The 26,623-nt window shown below is 33.7% G+C and overlaps 3 protein-coding genes across 3 annotated transcripts; all 3 read right to left on the bottom strand.

The window, feature by feature from the left end:
* Positions 1–260: 260 nt before the first annotated feature.
* On the bottom strand, positions 261–1,319 carry LOC114165505. Its single transcript, XM_028050112.1, has one exon. The coding sequence runs from the start codon at positions 1,317–1,319 to the stop codon at positions 261–263; it is 1,059 nt and encodes a 352-aa protein (XP_027905913.1).
* Positions 1,320–6,920: 5,601 nt separating this feature from the next.
* Positions 6,921–15,405, bottom strand: LOC114167317 (spindle and kinetochore-associated protein 1 homolog). Its single transcript, XM_028052375.1, has 9 exons — positions 15,169–15,405; positions 14,935–15,059; positions 14,549–14,661; positions 14,328–14,409; positions 8,557–8,624; positions 8,152–8,257; positions 8,034–8,063; positions 7,720–7,833; positions 6,921–7,245 (listed from the first exon to the last, which is right to left on the bottom strand). The coding sequence occupies exons 1-9, from the start codon at positions 15,263–15,265 to the stop codon at positions 7,168–7,170; spliced, it is 813 nt and encodes a 270-aa protein (XP_027908176.1). The 5' UTR covers positions 15,266–15,405; the 3' UTR covers positions 6,921–7,167.
* A 9,826-nt stretch (positions 15,406–25,231) lies between these two features.
* LOC114167539 lies at positions 25,232–26,304 on the bottom strand. The gene is made up of 2 exons (XM_028052642.1): positions 25,953–26,304; positions 25,232–25,718 (listed from the first exon to the last, which is right to left on the bottom strand). Exons 1-2 carry the CDS (start codon positions 26,157–26,159, stop codon positions 25,458–25,460), a joined length of 468 nt encoding a protein of 155 aa, XP_027908443.1. The 5' UTR covers positions 26,160–26,304; the 3' UTR covers positions 25,232–25,457.
* Positions 26,305–26,623: the final 319 nt, after the last annotated feature.

Here is a 26,623-nt window from a genome sequence, read left to right as displayed (position 1 = left end):
TACCTAGACCGGAAAGTGGTCTTCTGCACATCATCCGACTTGACTCGAATCTGATGGTATCCTGATCTCAGATCAATCTTGGAGAGCACTGCCGCACCGTACAACTGATCCATCAAGTCGTCAATCCTTGGCAGATGGTACTTGTTCTTGATGGTTAGCTTATTCAGCTGCCTGTAATCCACACAAAGTTTGGAACTACCGTCCTTCTTTTTAACCAGTAACACCGGCGCTCCCCAAGGTGATACACTCGGTCTGATAAACTATTTTTCTAGCAGCTCTTCAATTTGTTTCTTCAATTCCACTAGCTCAGCAGGAGCCATTCTGTAGGGTGCTATAGACACTGGCCCTGCTCCTGGCACCAGGTCAATGGAGAACTCTATCTCCCTAGTAGGGGGTAGGCCAGGCACTTCCTCAGGAAACACATCTGAGAAATCCCCCACTACAGGCGCCTCCAAGGGTCCAGCCTCATTCTCCACGGATAGCTGAGTCAGAATCAAGAAGCATTGAGACCCTTCCTTTATGGCCTTGTCCACCTGCTGTGAGGACACCAACCGGTCCTCATCTTCTAAGCTAGGAAACAACACTTTCCTTTCGTTGCAGTCAATGAGAATGTGATTGGCAGATAGCCAATCCATCCCCAAGATGACATCTAGCCCCACCAAGGGTAAACAGATGAGGTTTACCCTGTACTTGCGCCCCTCAACCTCAATCTTGCACCTAGCACACATGGTCGAGGTTCTGACCAACCCCGAAGCAGGTGTGGACACCACCAGGTCATACTGGAGCTCCTTCATCGGAAGACCCAGCTCCACCACTCTAGATTTCGACACAAAAGAATGTGTCGCCCCCGAATCAAACAGAACATGCAAGCTCCTACCAGCTATCACACAAGACCCGATGATAAGGTTACCTGATCCAGCTGCCTCTGCACCCGTCACAGCATACACTCTGCCCACTGCCTGTGGTCTCGTACCTCCCCTCGACGGCTGTGACTGAGGCTGTGGTGAAGGCCTCGGCACTGTGCTCCTGTCAACTGGGCAATCCCTGATGAAGTGGCCCACCTGGCCGCATCTGTGGCATGTCCTCCTGTCAGAAAGCTGGGGGCAGGCACTCCTCAGATGGGGCCCCCTACAGTGGAAGCACTGTGGCCTAGAAGGCTGGGACTGCTGGGGCTGATGTGAGAACCTCCTGGGCCCCTGGGGCTGAGGCCTAGAGTATGGTTTCCTCCTGTCATCGTGTCTGCTCGTGAACCCGGATGGTCCTCCCACTTTCAGTTGAGACCTCTGTTGAGCTTCAACTTCAGCCTTAAGCTTCTCCATCACTCTTGCCTTCTCTACCAAGGCAGGGAATTCCTTGAGATAGAAAGCGGGGCCACCATAAGCTTGAGATCACCTCTCAATCCATTCTCAAACTTTCTACACTACCAGTCTTCTGCCATTTTCAGAGTGTGAAATCTACCCAAGTGTTTGAACTTTTCAGCGTACTCCGACACTGACATATCTCCTTGCATCAGCTGCAAGAACTCAACCTCCTTCGCATACCTCACACTATCTGGGAAGAACTCAGCATAGAACTTCTTCTTAAACAATTCCCAGGTGATGGTCTCATGGCTGTCCTCCAACATCATCTTTATGCTGGACCACCAATGCACGGCCCCTCCAGCAAGAACGTACTCAGTGTATGCAAGCCTGTTCTCCGCAGGACATCTCTTAGCATCAAAGATTCGTTCCATGTCCCGCATCCACTGATCAGCTCCATCCGGGCTAACCTTGTCATCAAAGCGGGATGGATGGTGTTGTAGGAAATCCTCCAAACTCCACTCTTGCACTCGAGGCAGTGAAGCTTGGGAAGAACCAGCGGCTGAACGGTTTTCCCCTATCTGATGCACAGCTTCCAAGTGCCTCTGCTGAGTTGCTTCTGCTGCTAGTCTTGCAGACTCCATCTGTTGCAAGGCTAGATTCTGCTGATTCACCATGTTAGCATTCTGCTGCTGCATGGCTGCTATCATCGCCTCAATTGCTCCCACCAAATGAGGATTATCTGGGTTTAGAACAAGAGGTGGAGGAGGTCTAGGTGCCATAACTCTAATCACACAAAGAAGGAACCATCAGATTAGTCAACAGGTGTGACAACTTATGCCAAACACGTTACGAGGAACACACAACAGAAACTAAGCAAGCTCACACCTACAGATCCTAAAGGAATCACTGCTCTGATACCAAAATTGTAACATCTCGTTTTTATAATTTTTAAACTATTAAACAAAACATCTAGATTTTAATAAATCGGAAGCAGATGATGACATAGGCCAGCATTATTTAATACAGTCATCCAAAAAGAAGTACATACGCTGATCAACATGTACAGCCCACACCACTAAAGGTTACAAAACATCCCAAACATTCATTAGAGAAATAGGTAGCTACTACAACTAGAAAACGCCCTGGAAACCCACTTAACGTCTGTCTAGGAAGGGTGTACCTTCTCCTGCACTTTTATCTGCTCACGCCATTCAATAAAGACGATCATTGCAAAAGTAGAAGACACACAGAACACAAAAGAAACTAGAAGGGTAAGCTAACTGGAACAAGGAGTAAATCATGCAATTTTCATACTACAACAGAAAACAGACTTTCATTACATAATCAATTAAAATCATCCAATTAATCCTGGCCATAACACCACACCTCATTCTAGACTCGATATCCAGATTATGTAAGTGGCATTGGAGCTCTTGGTGACTTGCACTTGAGATGGTTCCTAAACTCTGCAGAGTTTTAGGCACAAGGGGTATTCACCCAACCATTCTCAAGGTAAATCCCATCACCTCTATGATGGATCGAAATCATAGACCAGGACCTCCTGCTACTCCTCCCGACGTAATCCATCATACTCTACTTGAGTCTTAATGGTTACTAGGAGCGTCAGGATGTCACCAAACTGAGTCCTCATGCCCTTACATTCACTAAAACCAACTTTTCTTAGGATTTCCCTTGAGATCCTAACTCCAACATATTCCCATTCACATCAATTTCGCACCCAAACCCATCACACAGTCTAACATGCATAAGAATTACATACAAGATCGACTATCATCGTCTTAAAGCAACCAATATAGCATCATATAAGCAAAACAGTGAGAAAACTAAGTTATGCAGGGAATCTCGCCTAGGCTAGAGAGTCTCGCCTAAGCTAGAGAGCTTATCTCGCTTAGGCGAGTTGATCTCGCCTGGGCGAGACATCGTACAGTGGCAAATTAAAATTTCCTGAACGAACTCTCGCTCAGGCTAAACTAGCTCGCCTAAACGAGACGTTATCTCGCTCAGGCGACTCCAGCTCGCCTAGGCGAGATTTCGCGCAGTGACAGGGGTGCTCTTCTGATATTTTCGCTCAGGCGAGAGCAACTCGCCTAGGCGAAACTATCAGGAAATCCTCCCTGTTCTTCACATGCAAGTTCGCCCAAAAATCATCCCCCACTCAAATCCACACACTAGCAATCTCAAACACCAATTTAACAGATAATCATGCAATTAAATCACTCACGAACACAATTCACATCAAAATGAGCTAAAGAGTTAACTTCCCTTACCTATTTGTCAAGAATTCACTTAGTAGAGTCAAGAAATTGGCAAGGCAGCGGAATTTTTTCAGTTTGATCTATGAGAACCTATCACCACAACAGGGAGAAGGAAGAGTTACATGGTCAAATGCGAAATTCAGAGGTTAATTTGCGAATTCTAGCTAGACTTGAACCCAAATGGAGATATAACTTACCTAAGAGGATGGAAGCTGAGGGAGGAACTGTGGAAGGTCCTGTTGGCTGGTCCTTCCAGAGTATGAGTAGGGAAAAATTGAAACCGTGAGATGGCAGCACAGGGATGAGAGGGGGAGAGGGTTTGAGTTGCAGAGAAAAAAGAAATTGGAAGAATGAGGAAGAATAGTGTGTTTCTGTTTTTGGAAGAGAAGCAAAAAGAGGGGTATCACAGAAGGAGACATCTATCATTTTTTTACTGACTATTTTTATTTGTTCATAATTATTTTGATCTCTATAAGTGATGTGTGTAACATCCATAAATCAATAAATAATGTATTAGTTTATTTATAAGCATTTTAGTGTGTATCTATAATCAATATATGTATATGTGATTAATATATATATATATATATATATATATATATATATATATATATATATATATATTCTTATTATTATTATTACAAAATATATATATATATATATATAATATATTATTAAAAATAATAATATATCTATTATAATAAATTATTAACATATGAATGTAAAGATTATAAATATTCAAAATATACAAATAATTAAATATTTTATAAGAAATATATTCATATTTTAGAATGTTAATAAGAAAGAATATTTTTATTATAATAATAAAAGAAACATAAATAAAATAAATGAGTGTGATATAAACAGATTCAAAGATTATCCATAACAAAAATTATATATAAATAAATCTAATTAGTATATATATAATCCAATTAGTAAATTTTCAATACTGTGACAGTTACATTACTAACTAAACATTCATTCATGATATTTCATCTATCTCCAGATAGACGTTCATTTATTGTTATTCTTTCCATGCTTACGTGCCTTTAATACATGTGCTTCCAAACGTTCATATATATATATATATATATATATATATATATATATATATATATATATATATATATATATATATATATATATATATATATAATATTTATTTTCGGTTACGTACTGGTCCTTTTTATTTATTTATATTTATTTTAATTATTCATTGATCCTATTTATTTATTTATATAATTATATGGTTTAATATTGAAATAAAATTTATGATAAATAAAGATTTGATTATTATAGTTGGAGGTATGACCTTAGAGATTTAAACGAGTTAGTATTACTCAAGATGAGATGTTCTTGAGTTACTTTGTTAGCCATGAGCTCATTTATCCTAACTAGTCACAACAAAATTAATTAATATCTTTATAAAGTATAATAAAATCCAATTTTAGGGATTTGGAAGAATTTTCATTTCATTTTATCTTATTATGATATGTTGTATTTTTTTATGTGATATTTGTCTCACTTCCCTATTTTAATATTGTTTGTGAAAAACAAAATTTTATAACCTTATCATAAATGGTTGCTCCCCACATGCTTGATCCCTTCTTCATTGACATTGTAGTTGTTTTCCCGCGGAATGCATGACAAACCAATACAGTGAATAATTTTGTAACATTTCAAGGAACGGAAAACTCTACTATTATTTTTCTCTCTGCTCCAAATGCGCTGATTGTCATCGAAGAACAAATCGGAGTTACCTTCTATTTACCCCAACAATCCAAGTGAACCATATCCATAACCTTTTCCCTCCACCTGTTTGAAAGCCAATATATGAAGGAAAAACTATAAATAAATAACACTTCTTCCTCTTCTAGTGTAGGAAATATAAGATGTACTAAATGGTGTGGATATAAGATGCATATATATATATATATATATATATATATATATATATATATATATATATATATATATATATGTGTGTGTGTGTGTGTGTGTGTGTGTGTGTGTGTGTATGTGAATATTTTAAGTATAGTTACATATCATTGTATAATTTTGCCTCTAAATTTTATAAGTATATTGTAGAAAATAATAATAAATAAATAAATAGATTTTTTTTGTCGTCACATTACCCTAAAACAATACGGAACAGTTACCTTGTGCACAATATCGTGGAAATCAAATGTTCTTTTAACGTACCACAAATGATGGAATCATGTTCAAAGTCTAGACCGATCCGTGAAATGTCCAAGTATTTCTTCTTACATTGAACTTTTCATCCAAACTAGAAATATCAAACCACCAACACCTGCTGAACAATTTGAAGATATCAATTATGAATGATATTCGCAAAGAATATAAAATAACAATAAAATATATAGGTAATTTTCTTTTATCAAAACTCATGGAATAAAATAATTTTTTTTACTTTTTCTTTATTTTTATATTTTTTAAATTATAAAAATAACAAAAATAATAATAAAATAAAATAAGAATTAAAGCAAAAATTTTAAATAATTAACTATATGCTTATTAGAATAGTACAAAATAAAATAAATTATAAATTAATATAAAGACATGTGCAAAACTTGAGATAAAGAAATGAATATTTGAATAGTTCAAAATTGTATCATAAACTATGATATTCATAGGCCAAATTTAGAATTTATCGTTACCTGCTTGACATCGCTATTTCTTTTATGAACCTATAAATGACTAATATTCTCGGAAAAAAGAATATGATTATACCAATATTTTTATGAGAAATACTCAATTATCTAATCAATTCCCAAAACAATTTTTTATTATTCATAATGGATCATCAAAAGCAAAATATGGATCCATGTGTATTATAAGATGAATTTAAAAATAGATTCCAATTTCTAGTTTGATCCAAAGGGTTATTCACAAGAATTAGATTTTATCTACATGTTTGGATTTAGATTGGATTTGGATTAGATATTAAAAAACTCAATCCATGTCCATCCCTAACTACCCGGATCAAAAAGAAAACACGGGAGTTAAGAGGATACAATTGTTTGTAGGTCTTCTCGATATTGCAAGAGCATGATGAATGTGTAGAGACAGAAAAAGGAAAAATTAAACTGGATGAGTGTGATGTAAATTATTGTTGGAAATGTAACGTAGGTGAAAATAGCTTCAGCCCAAGAAACAAACTCTGGGAAATTGAAACAGAATTAGTATAAAAAGAATACAGGTGTTAACTAGTTACAGGTTTCACATCAGCTGCATAATGCATTATATAGCTTCACAAGATCCTTTCTTTTTCTATTATAGATCAATAGGGGACTATTGCCTTATGCAAAGTGACAAGAGGTGGTGAAATTGTACAAGGTGTTTATTAAGTCTTTATGTTGTCGTATCACAATTCACCGAAAATTTTGTCCATGTTCATAAACCAATGATGCACAAAAACATAGCATGCATTTATTACGGCTCACAACTATACACGTCCACAGATAAAAAGTTGAAGGAAATTGATTGCCTCTTGCTATTAATATTCCAAGTGACCCTTTAAACATTTTACTTTGTACTTACACATGAAACCCCCTGAGATAACCCGGCAATTAGTGGGGCTTCTGTAGAATGATGACTCGATTATGTCCAATACGAGTCTCATTGATTCGACCAAGGTGACGAAGAACCTGCAGAAAGCCAAAGAGGAGACGTGAAATTTCTTCATGGTAGCAAGAACCAAATTATCTAGAGAAATTGAAGACTACATATTCCATGAAGGACTTTTCTTCGGTTATCTTCTCATCCGGTTCATAATAAGATTGCGCAAAAAATGTAGAGAAACATTCCCTAGGAGATAATTGCATAACTACGTTAAGATTTCGCCACTGTCTACTGGGACCATATTAAGCATTCATGCATAAACGAAACAAGTCCTAATTATACTACATTCTTTATCTTTACAGTATAGTCTTGGCTAGAAAGGGAGCCTCTCCTTTGATTATCCTTCAACCATGTGGTTGGTCATCCAGCATGATTACATTACATCAGTTTAGAACTTTAAATATTCTTGACTATTCAATTTAATATGAAATAATTTGAAATGTAATTCAAGAGATGATTCAACTTCACCAAAATCACATGTTTGAGACAAGAATACTCACTGTTAGTATTGCTTTTCCAGTGTTGTCAAGTTTCAGCGATGGTCCTTTTATGTCAGCTTCAAGAAAAAAGTGTTTTCCCTTAATCCCTTCCATGGTCGCAATATCTCTTATTTCCTGCATTTATAAGACAACTGAGAACCTTTTTCTTTTGCTTAAACTGATATATATATATATATATATATATATATATATATATATATATATATATATATATATATATATATATATATATATAGATAGATAGATAACTCAAAAAAGTGTGACTAAAGGGAAATAATTCCTTGTGAAAATAATTGAAATGAGGTTTCACTCACCAGGGCTTTTTCCCAAAGATTTTCCGCCAACTTCATGAACAAAAGAGAAAAAATTGTCAAGACAAGGATAAACCGTAGCTAATGTACTTTACAATCAAACAAAAAATTGTGTTTTAACCTTCTTTTTTGGGACTACGATAAGTTGAGAATTTGCTTCAGCATAAGACACCATATCATTGATTGCTGCATTCACCTTCTCTAGTGTAAGCCTGCCTCTCATATATCTGCAAAATCAGACCTGATGTTAGGTTATGAAGTGGGCATAAATCATGGATAGAAAAGTGCATGCTTCTGAATCAAAACTCCAGTCATAAACTAAGTCGGCATGTTTAAGATATTTCAAATGAAACCTGCTGAAAACACTTCGATTGCATTTAGTATAAAATGAAGAGCCAAATGCATGTTTGGTCGACATCGTCACGTCATCAGGTGTGTGTGTGTGTGTTATATGACATGCAGCCGAATTCTAATTGTTTATTTACAGAGAAATATTTAACCAATGAAAGTCTAAATAGTTACTTACGATGACAAAGAATCTAACTCACTTCCAGTAACATACCACGTTGGTGGAGAACCACGACCCTTTTTCTCCTGAAAACAAAGAAAATGTAAATCTTAACTATACAGTGTGTCTAGTAATGACAAGAAAATGGGATGGCTTTACCAATTCCAAGGCAACAAATTCTCAAGAGCCAGTCAAACATATTAAAAAGAAGATACGCAACAAAACAAAATTTCATGAAATGCAAGGTAAAAAAATTATAAACATCAAAAACTAGTAGTGATTTAAATTATTTCAGAAGGATTAGGATTAGGAGAACTGGTGCTACTAGAGAAAGCCTAAGTCAGCCTAATCCAGGCATTTAAAACAAGAAAGCTGTAGCACATATCAATAACTAGTAACGGAGATAACTAGTAACGTGAATAGTAGTCAAGGAGGGAATACAACCGTGGAGCTACTTTCAAGAAATTATTTGATGAAGAGATGCAAGATAACATCAAGAAAGGATTGTTTTTCAAATGTGATGAGAAGTTTAGACCTAACCATGTGTGTAGAAATAAACAATTACACATGCTCTCGGATGTGATGAAATTCACGATGGCAAGACGAAAAAGAAGATGAAGATGGGGGACTGGAGCAAGTCTGCAGCTGTCTATTTTTACTATAGCTGATCTTACCACCAAGAAGTCTTGGAAGGTCCGGGAAAGAATTTGGAATGAGGGTGGTGGTTTTGTTAAATTGTGGAGTATCCCACAATTTAATTTCCAAAGAATTATTATTAAGTTGAGGGTTGGAGCAAGAATAAACTCCTTATGTTGTAGAAGTGGGAGATGAACACAAGGTACATTGCCAAGGGAAGACTCATGGTTTTGTCTTAGAGATACAAGGATTGAAAATTCAACAAGAAGTTTTCATTTTTTATTTGGGAGGTGTTAATATATCGTCTTGGGTTTGGAATGGTAGGCAAGTTTGGGGGAGGTTAAGGCTGATTTTGGGAAATTAGGTTAACTATTGGAAAGGGTTAATCGGAACAAATCTAGATAGGAGATCCCACTCTCTCCAAAAACGAAACTTCATTAAAAATAATGGTGAATGAATTGAAACAAGAAGGTACAAGATATTTGATAGAATGGGAACCAGAAAAGGATGCAACGAGCCATCAATTTGAGATAGTAAAAGTTCTGGAATTGCATACTGACATTTTCAAAGATCCAACTTGACTACCCCAAGCCGAAAACATGACCATGCTACCCACTTAAAAGAGGGAGTTTCCATTCCAAATCTCAGAGCCTATAAATATTCTCATTATCAAAAAAATGAGATTGAGCTGTTGGTCAACGACATGCTTAAGGTTGGAATCATCAGACACAGCATCAACCCTTATTCAAGCCCTATTATTTTGATAAAGAAAAAAAAATGGTGGATGGACATTTTGTGTTGACTACAAGCCCTTAACAAAATAACTATGCCTAACAAGTTTCCAATTCCAATCATAGAGGAATTGTTAAGCGAATTGACAGAAGAAGCAATATTTTCCAAGTTGGATTTAAATCTGGATACTACCAAATTCCCACGAGGGAAGAGAATGTCAAGAAAACTGCATTTAGGACTCATGATGGTCATTACAAATTCTTAGTCATGCCACACATTTCAGTCACTTATGAATGAGATACTCAAGCCTTTCTTAAGAAAGTTTGTGTTGGCATTTTTTATGATATTTTGGTTTATAGTCCTTCTTTCAAAATTCATGATCAACATTTGATAAAAGTGCTAATGGTGCTTCAAGGAAACCAATTGAAGATCAATATAAAGAAGTACAGTTTTGGTCAGCCTAGTGTGGAGTAATTGGGTCCTACTATCTCAAGTCATGTCAAGTCAAGGAATATCAGATAATCCCAAAAAAGTGGAAGCAATGTGGAAGTGACCTATTTCTAAAGATGTTAATGGTTTGAGAGGATTCTTGGGGTTAACAGTATACTATAGACGATTTGTGCAAGGGTATGGCAAAATTGTAAAACCCCTATCACAATTGTTAGAAAAAGAAGGGTTTTGATGGAATGAAGAGGCACAACAAGCTTTTAATACTCTCTAAAGGGCTGTTTCTAAATTTCCAATTTTAGCAGTCCCTAGCTTTTCTAAATCTTTTACCATTGAAACAAATGCACCCAATAAGGGATTAGGTGTTGTGTTGTTGCAAGAGAGCAGACCTCTGGCTTTTTGGAGTCAAGCCTGATAAGAAAGGGGACAAAATAAGTCTATCAATGCGTGCAGAAATGGAAACATTACTTGATTGTTAGCCATTTTATTATTGTTACCGATAAGAGCTTGAGATTCCGTACTGACTGAGGAGCAATTCAAACAAAACTTATCGGGTTTGATTTTGAGATACAATATAGACCTGGAAAGGAAAATAAGGCTGCAAATACATTATCTCGGAAGGTATTATTTTTAGCCATGTCTATCTTGCAACCTAACATATGGGAGGATTGGAAAACGAAAGTTCAAAAGGACGCCAAATTAAGTTTTTTGATGCAGGATTTGCAGGTTAATTCCAAAGCTCATATTAAATATAAGTTGATAAGGGAAAGATTATATTATCAGGGAAAATTGGTGTTGCCATGACAATTTCCTTGAATATCTAATATCATAAGAGAGTTGCATGAGTCTCCCTTTGAAGGGGGGATTAGCGGCTATTTCAAAACTTGTGAAACGATAGCAAGAGTTCTATTTTGGGAGAGAATGCAGACAATATCAAGGAATTTGTGGTGCAGTATGAAATTTGCCGACAAAACAAGAATGAGACTTTGGCTCCCACAGGTTTTCTGTAGCCATTACCAATTCCCACACAAGTTTGGTCAGATATATTAATGGATTTCATTGCAGGATTACCAATGGTAAAGGGTAAGGATACTATTTCGGTAGTGGTAGACAGATTTACTAAATATGTACTTTTCTTGCACTTGTGCATTCCTATATTGCAGCAGATGTGGTTCAATTGTATGTTGAGAAGTTGTAAAACTGCATGAATTTGCCTCTACTATAGTCTTTGACTGAGACCAAGTCTTTCAGAGTAATTTTTTTAATGGGGTTGTTTAAACAAACTGGGACGGAGTTAATGTACAATACAGCTTACCATCCTTAATCAGATGGTCAAACAGAAGTTGTCAATTGCTGCTTGAAACTTATTTACGTTTATGATAGGATCTCAACCTAGGAAATAGCCAGTGGTTACCCTAGGCAGAATTCTAGTTTAAAACAAACTATAGTGCCTCAACAAAATGACTCTTTTAAGGCACTCTATGGGTGTGACCCTTTATTTTTGAAGGGCACCAACAGCTAGAGTGGAAAGTGTGAATCAACTGTAGATCAACGAGATGAAATATTGAAGAAACTGAAGACAAATTTGTGAAAAGCACAATATCATAATCGGGTACAAGCTCAAACACAAGGGTGGAGTATCAAGTAGGAGATTGAATTTATTTAAAATTACAGCCATATTGACTTCGGTCCTCCACAAGGAGGCCTAATGAAAAGCTCGGTCCAAGATTTTATGGACCCTACACAGTTGTGGAACGCATTGGACAGGTTGCGCATAAGTTGTTGCTCCTTGAACACAGTAGTATCCATCCAATCTTTCATGTATCACTTCTTAAACAAGTAGTACAACCAGCCAAATCTAGTCTATGCATTTTGAAGACTATATTCTTGAAGTGACTCGAAAACAACTGTTGGACACCTGGGCTAGTACTCAAGGGGAATTAGAGGTTCTTCTCAAGTGGAAACATCTTCTAAAAGCTGAGAATGGTTGGAAATCGGCTGCCCGCATTAATAAGGAGTTTTCCGAATTTCACCTTCATGGTGGAGGTATTAATTTGTTCCATATAGTGTAAAAGAGAAGCAAAAGGTAAGGTAGTTAGTACAGCTGTATTTGAACAGTTGTATCTGACTATTATAAATAGTTCTAGGAGAGTAAGACCAGGGACTTTTTTTGGAGAATGATAGAAAAAGAAGGATTGTGGAGAGTGAGGTTCTCTCCAATAACCTCAGTTCTATTGTGTGTGCACTGAAGTTCTTTCTATTTCATGGCTTCATCCCCTGCTACCTTGGTACCGGATTGAAATTAACGAGAGCAATAAAATTCTAGTTGTCTTTCCATCTTTTCCAACATCAGTTCTATCTGTTAGGTCTATAGAGGGGGTATCACTGGGAAGATACAACATGAATAAGATCTGAGTCCAACCACATAAGGTATTGACACCACTCTCAACCCAAAACCTTAAAACAATGGGTTTATGAGTCTTTATTCTTATATAGTGCTCCACTTTCTCATTTCTAGTCAATGTGGGACTTAGACTCACACTTGGATTCCTAACAATCTCACCCTCAAGGGTGAGTCCCTTCAACCACATTGGTACACTCCTCCTCCGGCGGAAACATTCCCAACCACGAGTACTCCTTTTCTGCCCTTTCTGTACCATCGTTCTTCTTAACGGGACACGCTCATCTGGAACCCTTGCCAAGAAGACTTTCGATACTAGGACCATATTGCACTCGTCTGAGCCGGTTTTAACCATCGGCTCTGATACCACTAGTTAGGTCTATAGAGGGAGAAACAAAATCAATGATACCACTTGTTAGATCGACAGACACTCGGTGTAATCCGGTTGACATTAGTCAAGAATGTTGCGTTCAACATCATGAACGAAAACACAACCATAGATTTGATGAAGGCGTTGTCAAATATGTATGAGAAGCCATCTACAGCCAATAAAGTGTATTTGATTCACAGACTAGTCAACCTAAAAACGGGTGAAGGTAACTCAATTACTAATCATATTAGTGAATTTAATACGATTATTGTGCAGTTGACATCAGTGCAGATAACATTTGATGATAAGGTGAAAGCATTAATTTTATTATCATCTCTTCCGAAAAGTTAGAGTGCAACTGTTACTGCATCTAGTAATTCTGCAAGTAATAGTAAGTTGAAGCTGAATATGTAGCTATCTCAGAAGTAGCGAAAGAGATGATATGCTTGAAGAACCTTCTAAAAGAATTAGGAAAACAACAAGATGACTTCCCGTTGTTCAGTGACAGTCAAAGTGTTATTTGTCTTGCTAAAAATCCAATTCTTCATTGCAAATGCAAACACATTGAATTAAAGTATCATTTTATCAGAAACTTGATAAATGATGGAGACTTGTTTTTGTTGAAGATTCCAGGTGTAGAGAATCCAACTGATATGTTGACCAAGGCTGTCACAACAACTAAATTGAGGCTTTACATTGCCTCAACTAGTCTTCAAGAAAATTGATGATGAAGGCACTACACTAGGTGGTAATGTAAATCAAACCCCAAGTGGGAGAATTGCTAGTATTATGGTGCTTGATTTAGTCTCACATCGCTTAGAATTGTGGTAATGTAAATCAAACCATAAGTGGGAGAATTATTAGTATTATGGTGTTTGATTTAGTTTCACATCGCTTAGAATTGTGAGATGTGATTATCTATTTTACTATATAAGAGACTCTATGTAAAGCTTGAGATACACCAGAAATAAACATACTTTCTAGTGTAGTCATGGACGTAGGCATACACATTGTACGCCGAACCACGTTAAATCCTTTGTGTCTATTTTTCTCTCCTTTATTCTTTCCTTTATTGTCTTTAGAACCGATGGTTAAAAACCTAACACTATCAGTGGGATTTGTATCTTGAAATTAGGGGGACAGAGACGAAATTAGGCGTGAAATAAAATTATATTTGCACTAAAAGTCTAAAATCTCACTTACCTTCGGTACTGCAGCAGGCTCCTCGTCAAGTTTCAAGGCCTCAAATGATCCAGAGTCTTGTCCAGAAAATTCAGGAAACAAACTGAAGAACAGCACTAACAACAATTAGGTGTATATGTACAAACAGAGATAATATTGTCTCAAATTTCATTACACAAAACACATAACAGATTAATGTTTATAAATATATAGAGAGAGAAAGACACGCACATACACATTACCATCTAGTAGTTTCTAAGTGTGACACTGTCACTCTATCGGCCATTTGGGAGGGAACATGAAGAGACATATTCTGCAGTTTCCTTTGCTGTCGCAGTGATGCATCAATTAGTTTCTGCAATAAGGCCAAAATATCAAATTCAAGGGACATCGCTCGAAAATCAACATTTTAATCACCCAATCAATACCGTGTAAACAATTATAGTAGGGAAAATAACAGAGCTATACAAATACAATAATTTGTTTACTTCTTTCCATAGCATAAGGTTTAATTTCAATTTAGGTGTCAATGTTAAAGAAGTCACTAATTCAAAGAAAAATAATTAAATAAAAAATAAATAAAAACAGCACTCATTGAAACAATAAAAGAAGAGTGTGATGAGAGTGCCTTGGTTTTGGGAATGGCTTGTGTCTCTTCGCGCAACCGGTCCTTGATGGCCTTCACCTGAAGCTCCATTGCGCTCACCGCCGCATCCACCGCCGACAGATCCGCGATACTGCTCGCAGGGTACACTGTAAATTCATGCGCGAACAAAACTCTTCGGTTAATAGAAACAGAAATAGGTAGGTGTAATAACATGAAGGTTTGAAATGACATTGAAATGAATCGACGGAAACTCACTGTTCCGTGCAATGACAAGCTCCTGAAGCTGCGTTATTCGAGCGTTGAAGGAAGACATCAAGGAATCCAGCGATGCCCCAGCTTTGTTCCCGTTCATCGCTCTCTCTCACACACACACGCAAATCGAACTATGCAAAGTGAGTCGGTGAATGAGCGTTACGAAACGTTTCGTTTTGATTTGGGAGCTTCGGATTTGAAAGAGACGACGAGTATTTGAAATGCTATTTCATTTAGGCGGCAATATTTCGAGTTCGTATTTATAACTTCTTTTCGTTTTTTACGTCTTAAAGTATCTTGGGAGAGTTCGTATGCTATGAGTAACCATGGATAAATGCTGAATGCACCTCCCTTCAAACTAAATGGACCTCCTTTTCTGTCACTCCAAAAGAAAATAGTTTTTGGAAATTATAAAGTCTCCACATTCCAATGCAACACTATTTTAAGGATGTGAGATTGCCTAGGAGTTTGTCCTCCATCCTCTCATGATGGATCTCTGTTTGAAGGTCGAGGGGCAACTCCCACTATAACTTTTCTTATTGACTCGTAACATATGTCCATATGTGATATTTTGTTTCTTATTAAAAGAATAGCCGATGCTCCTTAATAAAGTCTATATATTTTTAATGAATAAAAGAATTATAAGAACCAAAATAGAGAACAAATTATATTAATTTTATTAATAACTTAATTTTTGTAGTAAATATCTTTTATTATTAATATCTTATGTTAAATGAGTTTATTGCTTTTTTGAAATGATAAAAGTTAATATTTATAGATCATTTGTTATATTTATTGGTCGACTAAGTGTAAAATATGCATGTAAGTTCGTCAACACCTAAGTTAATATAAACAGATTTACAACAAATCAAAATATAATGACAAACTTGTTATAAAAATTTATAATCAAATTTGATAATGACGCCAAAAATTTGGTGACGTCTCGGTTGGGAATCAATCACACCAACAAGTGTATTGGTTCAACTATAGTACCAAGTGTCGTATTTAAAGGAATTTAATCAACTTTTTATAAAAGCTCGTGATGTATTTAAGATTTGTGAAAGATAGATGTTTTATTTTAAGAATGATACTGATTCAGAACTCAAAATAAAGACATAATAATGTGACACTAATAAAATCTTAGGTCGATGTCTCGGTCACCAAGACCTAAAGACATTTAAATTTAGTGTGATGTCTCAACTTAGTGTATGTCTCACTCTTAATGAAGGAACTCTTTGCATTAGTAATTTAGACTCTTTACACAAGTTGAGTCACATAGAGACATGTCTATCTCCTAATAGCCTCAGATTACTCAATTGGATTTATAAGATGAGTTAGCTTTTGCCTAACTCAAGTTATATATGCAAAGAATGATTGATCAGTTTATCACCCATGAAGCGTGAATTGAATCACTAACATGAACAAATAGTTGAATAAAACAATAAAATAGCACCATTTATAGATTCAATTAGATGATAGAAATATGTTTTTTGAAGTGCTATTATGTTTTAAAGATGCTAGTCTATTTTTAGGTTTTATAGTTTAATTTTGCAGTTTTGGTGTGTAGCTTTGACTTCCATTTTGTTTGGTTGTTTTAAAATCCTAGAAATATATCTTGTTTCAATTTTTGTAGTCACTTTGAATAGTTGATTTAGTTTCGATTTTAGAGTTAGTTTTAGGTTAGTTTAAATAGTTGTCTTAGATAGTTGGTGAACTTGCACTTGAATTTCATTTTTCACCTAAGCTACCTCGTTTTCCTTTGGTTCTTGAGCTTTGAATCCCTTTTCTCTATCCTACTCATACTTTAGCCACATTATACTACAAAAATAATAGTTTTTAGCTGAGGTTATTTTTGGCATTTCTGGAGGTTTTAACCTCCATTAATGACTTTACCTGCAGTTTGCCTTTTTCCTCAAAGAGTTAATGTCGTTAACACATTACCGAGGTTTTTAGCAACTTTTGGAACTAGCACAACTTATCGACAGTTTACAAAACTTCAGTACTACCTAAGGTTTCAAACACCTAATACTGTCTACGATTCAAATCCTTGGTATTGTCTACGGTTATAAACCCCTGGTACTACCTGAGGTTTCAAACCCTCGGTACTGCCGACAATGCTTATTAGGACATGGTTTAGTTTCTACCATGCTAAAATGTTCATGTTTAACCAGAAAAATAATTATGATTAAATTGAATCAATAAGACATATATGAAGACTAAATTGAAACAAAGAGACATATGTGAGGACTAAATTGAAATGAAGACAATGGCACTCACATGTGGTAGTACCTAACCATGTGACACTATTAGTGCCACGTGTCACACTAGGGACCTGATGCATGACAATATTGTTTTTAAGAAATAAAAATAAATAAATGAAAAAATCACATATTGACATGTGCCACACCGTTAACGTGGTTAATGATTTTTTTAAAAGGACCTAATTAAACATTTTTTTAAAAGTTGGGACATAATTGACACGTTTTTAAAAACGAGAACTAAAATGATATATCCAGATATCTGTAACATCCCTAGGGAATATTACTTAATTAAATAACATACAATTAGCATACCTAGGACTCAAACCCAAGTCCTCTCACACAACCAAGTACTCTCAACCATTTGAGCTAGTATTTTTTCACATCATATCACTCCCAATATCTTGTTTTTAACTATATACTAATTAACTCTAACAAATCTTCCATTGTAGAAACACTTCTAAAGGGAGATTCGCTCATAGGCTTATAACTGAAACAAAATAGAGATTATACCTAATAGAATATTGAAAAAATTATTTTCCCCATCGACCTTGGAAATGGAATGGCCAACTCAAACTTCTTTAAAAAAAATATACCGTGTGTCATAAATGTGTTTATAAAAGTTTTTGTGCAAGAGTATATATAAATGGTATTGGATTATGCCATAAGTCACTCAACCATATCCTAAATTGAAAAGTCACATACCTATAACAGTATCATCTCCAATAATGTATTGATACTTGTATACGAACATAAGCTATTAACTAGCTAATTTTTTATTTTCTACATCAAATAAGAAAAAGGATTAGGAAAAAATCAGGTTCAGGCAAGGTTAGGAGGAAAAAGAACCATGTTAGACATACTTGATGGAGACAACAATGAGAAAATAATCATGTTAGTGGTTCTTGGTTGCCCATTATTAGACCCTAAGACCTTGTATACTTTTATGCCTAAATATGTTATAGATTACAATATACATACACATTTCACTTTTGAAAATGGTTCATCAAAATTTAAATTTCTATGATTTTGGATATAACTGTAAAACTATCCAAAAATTAATATTTTATAATTGTAGCAACAACAACAATAAAAAACAAAGCTTATCCCAATAATATGGATCATATGACACTTGCAACTCTATAAAAAAAACATATTAGTGAAACATATATTGCATACTTCTTTCCTAGAAGGATATAAAATTTGGCAGTACTTACTACCAAACTCTTATTGAGTCTTTATTGACTCTTGAATGAATTGTTTAAGTTTTATTTTTTGTCTAAAGCTATGATTTCTGCAAAATCTTATTAAGTATGGGGAAGGACAACAATCTAGCTCCATGAGATTTGTCTCTAATTTCTTATTAGAAGAAAATACAAGTACAACAATATTCAAGGTGAAAAAAAAAACATATAACAAGTTATCTTTTGTTTGACAATTAATAGTGTGGTGGTTTCATATTTAGTCCCTAATGAAATCAGAAGCTAGAGATAAAAAAGTTTGTGATACAAAATATGATGGTCATGTACTTAATGTAGCTAATTGAATGTCTTGTGAAGAAACATGTGGAGCTGGATTATCAGAAGAAAACCAACTCAAAGAGTGGCAGAACTTAACTAGATCATTCCATTATACTCAGAGTTTTGTGCATAGTATACTCTTATTGATGCAATCTTCACAACAACCCCATAATAGAGCAAACAAAATCAAATAGGACATGAGTTAGGGCATGAGTAAGAAAGATGAAATTGAAAGAGGAAAACGAAATTGAAAGCGAACGTAGTGAAACAAAATTGAACATAGTGATGTAGGGAAACAAAATCGAATGCAGTGAAGCAAAGAAACAAAAACAAAAAGGAAATCGAAATTGAAAATAGATAGATGAAATAAGAGAAAGAACGATTAAAAGTAGAAAGACAAAATTGGATGCAGGGATAACATTATTACCTTGAACTTCAAACTCAGAGGGAGAACGGTGGAGGCATGCAAAAGCTTCTTCTTCTTCCTCCTAACATCCCGAGAAAGAACAAGAGAAAGTCTGAATACTTTAATTACAAATTTTAAAAATTACAAAAAAAAAAAAAGAAAATGAAAAGAACTAAGGTGGGATCTAAATTTTATCTGGGTTTCTTTAAAAACCCTTGGCACTTAGGAAAGGTTTTTAAAACCTCCACTATATTTATTTCTTAATTGAGGTTATTATAACCCCAATTATTAAATCCATACTAATTAGTGTTATAAAATTACATATTTTTGTAGTGTTATAGGCCTTGCAAAAGACCTATTAATCATAAGTGCAATGTTTTAACTTGATGGTTGATTTAAGAGATTTTCCAAGCCTATGGTAGTGTTGGTGTTCCTATTATGCTGAAATATTTTCCAAGCCAATGGCATTGTTCTTTCTCTATGTGCAACATTGATTTTTAGCTTTAGTTATAGTGCTATAATTTGATTCTGAACCTGGTACATTTAACTTGACAAAAATCCTTGATTTATGTGTTGTGAAGATAGTTATGTGTGTGTGTGCGCATGCACGTGTGTGTGTGTGTGTGCGTGTGCGCGTGTGCATGTGCGCGTGTGTAGGTGTGTGCGTGCGTGTGTACATGTGTGTGTCTTTATCGCAGTCCTCGTAGTCTTATACAATTATAATTTCTTTGTTTATATGATATTTATATAATGATAATTTATTTTTATATGATATTTATAAAATGAAGATGTGTATTCTGTTTACATTGAATACTTAATAACATCATATTTTCTTCATTGTAGATTTTATTTTTATAAAAAAATATTTAATTAAAAATTTGAAACAATAAAAATATGGTATGAGCACGAGTATGTGTATACTTATTCCTCCCAATGAGATGAAGATGAGGGAAAACTTTTGTACTCGTTGAATCTGAGATAGGTGAACTTTTAATTTGAGAGTTGGGATGATATAGTCAATCTTGTTCCTATCCTACTTTTTTATCATCCTTATCTATATACTAATTTGTGAAATTTATACTTGCAAACCAATTTATCAATGAATTTATCCTCAAACCAATCTCTAGATAAGTTACTCATGTACTGATCCATTTACAAAGCAATGTATAAATACAAATATGGTAGTGATTATTTATCATAAGAAAAACACATAGAGTCAGTCACATGCTAATGCAAATAAAGAAAAGTCCACGCTAAATAAAAGTTATCTTTGATCTTGCATCCCATAAATAAAAGACTCCACAAAGCATAAAAACTAATTAAGTTATAGAGTTGACTTTTAAAGACAAACACTTGTAGAGTCAACTTAACTAACACTAAGTCATGATTAATTTTTAAATTTTTTAATTAAATAATTTTAGTTAGCCTCAGAAGCAATAGTCTAACACTAAAATAAATATTTTTATTACTTATTAAAATGTTAAAAATAGTTTATGTTGTCGTAAAGTCAGTTTAGCCAACTATTACATCCAACACTAAGACAACTTTAGAATGTCATTTTAATCAACACTAACTCGAAATTGACATAAATATTTATTTATTAAATAACATGAAAAATAGTTAACATGAATTTAGATATCAATTTAAAATAAAAAGTTATTAGTTACTAAAATAGTCACTATTATAAATAAAAAATTATAATCGGTTACTAAATTAGTCACTAATTAACTAGAGACTAATTTAGAAACTAATTTATTTGGTAGCTAATGTTTAGTGACCAATTTATAAACTAATTTTTTTGATAGCCAAAACTTTGATAGTTAAATTTTAGAGACCAATTATAATTTTTATTCATAACAATGACTATTTTAATAATTAATAATTTTTTATTTTGTCACTAAAATTGGTTATTAATGTGATATTTTTTCTTGTTTGATAATAATGATAACCTTTTAAGAGTGACAACTCTTACCGATATTTAAGAAGTGCTAAAGATTCTTATTGGATATCACTTATCTACCTTCCACATAAGTTGAGTATCTTTTCGCAAGCAATAAAATTGTGTTTGTATTAATTATATTCCCCATATGTATATTCAGGTTTTCTATTGACCTCATGCATATATCAACACTTGGTTACCAAAACAACATAGTTGGCTAGTACTTTTTTATATATATAGTTAAAGACCAGTCTTCTAATAATATATTTAAATCTATTTAAAAAATTAACCTTTTGACATAAAATATTATTTCATGGGTATTTTGAAGACAGATTTATCCAAGAAATACAAATAAAACTTGAATCAACTTATACAAAAAATTTGACATCATTTTCAATCCATTCCAAAGTTTTAAAGCTGAATTTTCTTTCTTACAAGATGTTTAACTTTTTAATCTTTATTCAGTGTAAGATTATCAATGTGAGAGACTTAAACTGACATTTGTATTCCCAAAATTTTTTAATGCATCCTAAAAGAAGAGACACGTAATATGAGGTATTAAACATGTAATCTATGAAAGAAGAGACATGCACATAAAGGGGTTGTTGTATGTTGTGTTCATATTGAGAGGCAGAAAAATGGGACGCACATGAGAGAGAATATTGAAGTATATGAGACGGGATTTGTCCTAGGGATTCATCAAACATGTATGAATGAAAGTGAGCTAGGAATAGCCATGAGGTTGAGAGAGACAAGAACACTTCAAAGGGTTGTCTGGTGGCATATTAACAACATAGTTTAGTGAGCAAGTTCTGCAATTTTCCATAACATTGTTGGGAATTAATGTGCCTTCTTGTTGTTGTTGCCTTCTTGAAAAATACTAGAATAGAATGTGTGTTGTTGCTTGTGCCACTTCTAAGAAACTGGTTTTAGTTTCCCTTTTCTCAATCCCAAAATTTGTCTTTATTGAGATTATATATTCCATCAAAGTTGAATATCAGCTTCCATAGGAGACATACTTGGAACTGCTGCATCTCGTGTCCCTTGTTTGGTGCAGAACACCCTGGCTTTGGTTACTTTGCACTAAACCAATAAACAAACAACTTCTATTTTGTTACAACCTTGTTTTCATGCACAAGTTAGTGTTACATTTTTCTTACTTTTTACCTAGTATGTTTCGATTTCATCATTCACTAATCTTTATCAAAATATTTTATTTATTGTTTCTAGTATAATCATCTTTCTAATCATGCTTTTTTAATTCGTGATATATATATATACAAACTTTACTTAAAGAAATGTAATATCCAATTTTACTTAAGTCAACCACATGTTAATGTCTTTAATGAAAAGAGAAATTTTGCTATTATTTATAATAATCTTGTTTATTAACTTGAACAATATTGATTTCCGAAAAGAAAATATACGTTTTGAGAAATAAAACGTTTCTGAATTTAAAAACTTTGTAAGATGAAATAGAGTTTTAGAACCCCTTAATCCTTGTTTACTAAGTTTGGAGCTTTACTCTAACATTTTTTTTTTTGTTTTATATTTTTACTGAAAGTTTATAATAGAGATTGATAACATTATATGTCGTAGAGAGAGAAAAATGTTCTTAAAAAAATGTTAATATTAAATAGAATCAATTTCGACTGATTAATTTCTAAAAGGAGTAAATTGTAATTCCAAAAGGAGGATAATTTTTTTTTTTGTAAATGAATAATCTTTAAATAAATAAAAAAGAGTTAAATTCTTCTGAAACTTTTATTATACATTATTTAAATATTAAATAGACTGGTCAAAATAAAGTGTTGTTCCATTGAAAAGTTCATGCATATGCAGGGTTACAAAGTCATGAATGCCACTTTCGTGTACCCCACTGATATTTTTTTATTAATTTAGGTTCAATTACTTGTCTCTTTTATTTATTTTTTGTTTTTTGTCAGTCAAACAAAAAATATGAATACATTCTTTACTTTTGGAAACATATTTTATTTTAGGATTTTTTTTATAACTAAATATTTTTTTTCATTTATTTAAAAGGACCTCAATGAAGACAATTTCGTTCCTCTAATTTGTATTGCTATGGGACCAATTGGCTTATAAATATTGAGTTATACGTATGTATGAAAATACATTTTTTTTATGTCGAAAATTCGTGTAATTAACTATAACTTTGTAAATCTCATAAATTTTGACCCACATGTCCGTTTGTCCAAAGAATAGATTAAAAATTGATTTTTTATTTAAATATTCTAAAATATTATTACTCTAATATAAATTATAATTAATTAAAAACCTTTTAATTTGATAATCCATAAAATAATTTTTAGTTAGTTTATAATATGAAAGTGTCATGTCATGTCATGATTCATGAAAATTAAAGATTTCAGTTACATAAATTATTCATTGCTGTTGGTTCTTGTTTTGTTAGGTTCCAATCCCAATACATTCTTACTATGGTACAGTTACATAAATATTTAATTTAATGCTTGTAGAGTTATATAGCCTTTTTAAGTAATAAACTTTAAACAAAATCAATGAATGCTATATCATAGAATATTTTGGTTTGGGATAATTTTTTTTTTCTTCTTTTTCTTATCTCACTGTTCATAGAATATATATTTGTAAATATACACACACACAGAGAAACGTAATGTGTTTATAAGGCAAAATAAGAAAGGGACAAAGAGAAAAAAAAGTGGGAAAAAATATAAAAACCATGTGGGAAGGAAGATTTGTTGGACCAGTTGCTATTGCTTTCGTTTTCCCTCATTTAAGAACACCAACTACCAACTTCTTAGAATCAACTTGCAGTTACTTGTTTCATTTTATAAGATGAAGAAAAAAATTGCAACCACATCACATGACAATGATGTAAGTACGTACCACATTGTAACTTTCAATGCATCAATTGTATGAAAAATAAAAGAAGGAAAAAATGAATACATATATTACAAGATTTCAAACTATATATGAAGATCTAAGGAACATGTTGAACACTTACGTATTAATGAAGAATGATATCAAGGCAATTAAGTTAATTTTCTTTTAGTTTTAGGGCTCTTTTTTATGCTACTAGTTTTGTATATATGTCGAGTACAAAATTTTTTGGTAAATGAACTATTTCTACAAATATGAACACATGATATGTTTAATTAATCATAAAAGAATGGGTAAAAAGAATTAATGCTCTATAATTAAAACATGATTGTGTTTTAAAAAGGGCAAATGTAAAAATACAAACACCTTTAGAGTCTATGAAAAGGTTGATGTGAAGTGAAATAGCATTTTATCAGAACCTCTTCATCCAACTTCTTGGACCATGGAGAAATCAATGCATTTGTTGACTTTTCAAGTTCAAGTGTTATATATATATATATATATATATATATATATATATATATATATATTTTTTTTTTTTTTTTTTCTTCAAAAAAGAAAAGAAGATCTGATATTGTATTAACCACTTAAATATCAGTATCATTTCCGATATCACCATATTATACTGCATCAAAATCATTAGTAACTGTAAGAAGAAAAAACAAAGAGAATATGATGAAGTTGAATCACCAACCTTACATATATTATACAAAAATTGCAGGCGACCACAACTATAATCATAATAAAGGGTAATCAAGAAACTTATAAGTTACATTCATGGTGGTGGACCCTTTTACAAAACCATGTTATATATGCATACTATATCAGCATATCTCAGAGACAAATAAAGAGAGAGAATAACTCTTCATTACAACGGTAAGAGGAGTTATAGATAGGATATAATGGTGCTAATAGTCAATGATCACACCTAGAAGGATATATAAAGTATAGTCATGAGTAATTCTTCTTATAATAATATATGAAATCTGAAATTCTAAATATATATATATACACCTGACACAGGAGATATATATATATATATCTATATATATATGCATGTAGCAAGAAATATGTCTGATGTACATTTCATATTTATAAAATTAGAAAGAAAGGAAAAGGGAACACTCAGTGTACCTTAAAGTCATAGCACATAACAGTTATTAAGTTTCTGCAGTGATACATATATGCTATAGATTTCAACTATAATGTGACCCTGTCTTCCATGCTGAATATTTTTCTCTTCAATGTTGGTCAGGGCTTCACATTATTCTTCCATTTATTGTGGCTCAGTTGTGATGAGGAGGGTGTGTCTTGGGTGGAGAATAGTCCAAGTCAAAACCAGGATGTTTCTGACGAGGTTTCTTGTTGTTGTTGTTGTTGTTGTTGTGAGGCACACGCCAAGAAACTGAAACAAGAGACTTTTTTAAAGCACCTGAACCGTTTTTAACTGCTTGCTGCACCCTATGGTTTGTTGTGCTTCTTCGGTTCCTTGGCTTCTCAGAATCACCGACCAACCGAGTCTCCGTCTTGTTGGGACCTTCATTAAGCTGCACAAAGCCAAAAACCAAACACTGAGACACATGAAAACAGACAAAGGAAAACATTATTGTATCAGAAACATAGAATTTCTCTGCATTCAGCTAGTACTATATATGATAAGAGTTTTGGTGTAGTTGTTCTTAAGGCCAATAATTGAAGGACGTACCAAACTTCTGAAAGTACCATGTAAGTTTTCTATGTCAGTAAAAAAAAAAATGATAAGAATAATACTAGTAACAGACCTTGATGGAGAAGTGTGATTTTTGTTGGAGCTTGATATTATTAAGATGGCGAGCATAAGATGCATGCAATGAAATGCAGAGGAAGAAGAGGAGAAGATATGATGCAGTTGACATGGATGGATGTGGTGTGAAAAACTTGGTTGTGGGGTGTGGAAAATGTAGGGAGGTAGGAGAAGTATTTGTAGTAAGAAGGAAATAAATGTGCATTAAATGCAAGAACTTGAGGGAAAAGAAGGAGTTTTGTTGAAGAAGATGGAGATGTAGGGGGTGAAAGAAGTGATGAGAGAAGATGTAGATATGGTGGCCTCTTCTCTTTTGTCCCTTCCTTCTCACATGTCAATTTGTTGGGTCCCAAGAGAGGGAAAGAGAAGAAACACAGATCCTTCTTCAGAGATATATATACAAAGAGATTAAGAATGGAAAATGGCATAATAGACTCATAAATGGGGATATGTAAAGTGAAACATGAACCAAAAATCAAGAATGCCATTGCCTCCCGTATTGGTTCAACCGAGGAACTTTTCATAACTCTTGTCCTTTTTTTATTTCAATATGTAAATCTGAATGGCTAGTGTCCCCCATTGTTTCTTTCCATTTTTGCCACCTTTTTCTTTTTGTTTTACCAATTTTGTGTTCAAAATGTTTTTCTCTAACTTCTCTTACAACTGAAG

The sequence above is a fragment of the Vigna unguiculata genome, chromosome 10, assembly GCF_004118075.2.
Source record: "Vigna unguiculata cultivar IT97K-499-35 chromosome 10, ASM411807v1, whole genome shotgun sequence".
NCBI classification, from domain to species: Eukaryota; Viridiplantae; Streptophyta; class Magnoliopsida; order Fabales; family Fabaceae; genus Vigna; species Vigna unguiculata.
This window is presented reverse-complemented; position numbering and strand designations above follow the sequence as displayed.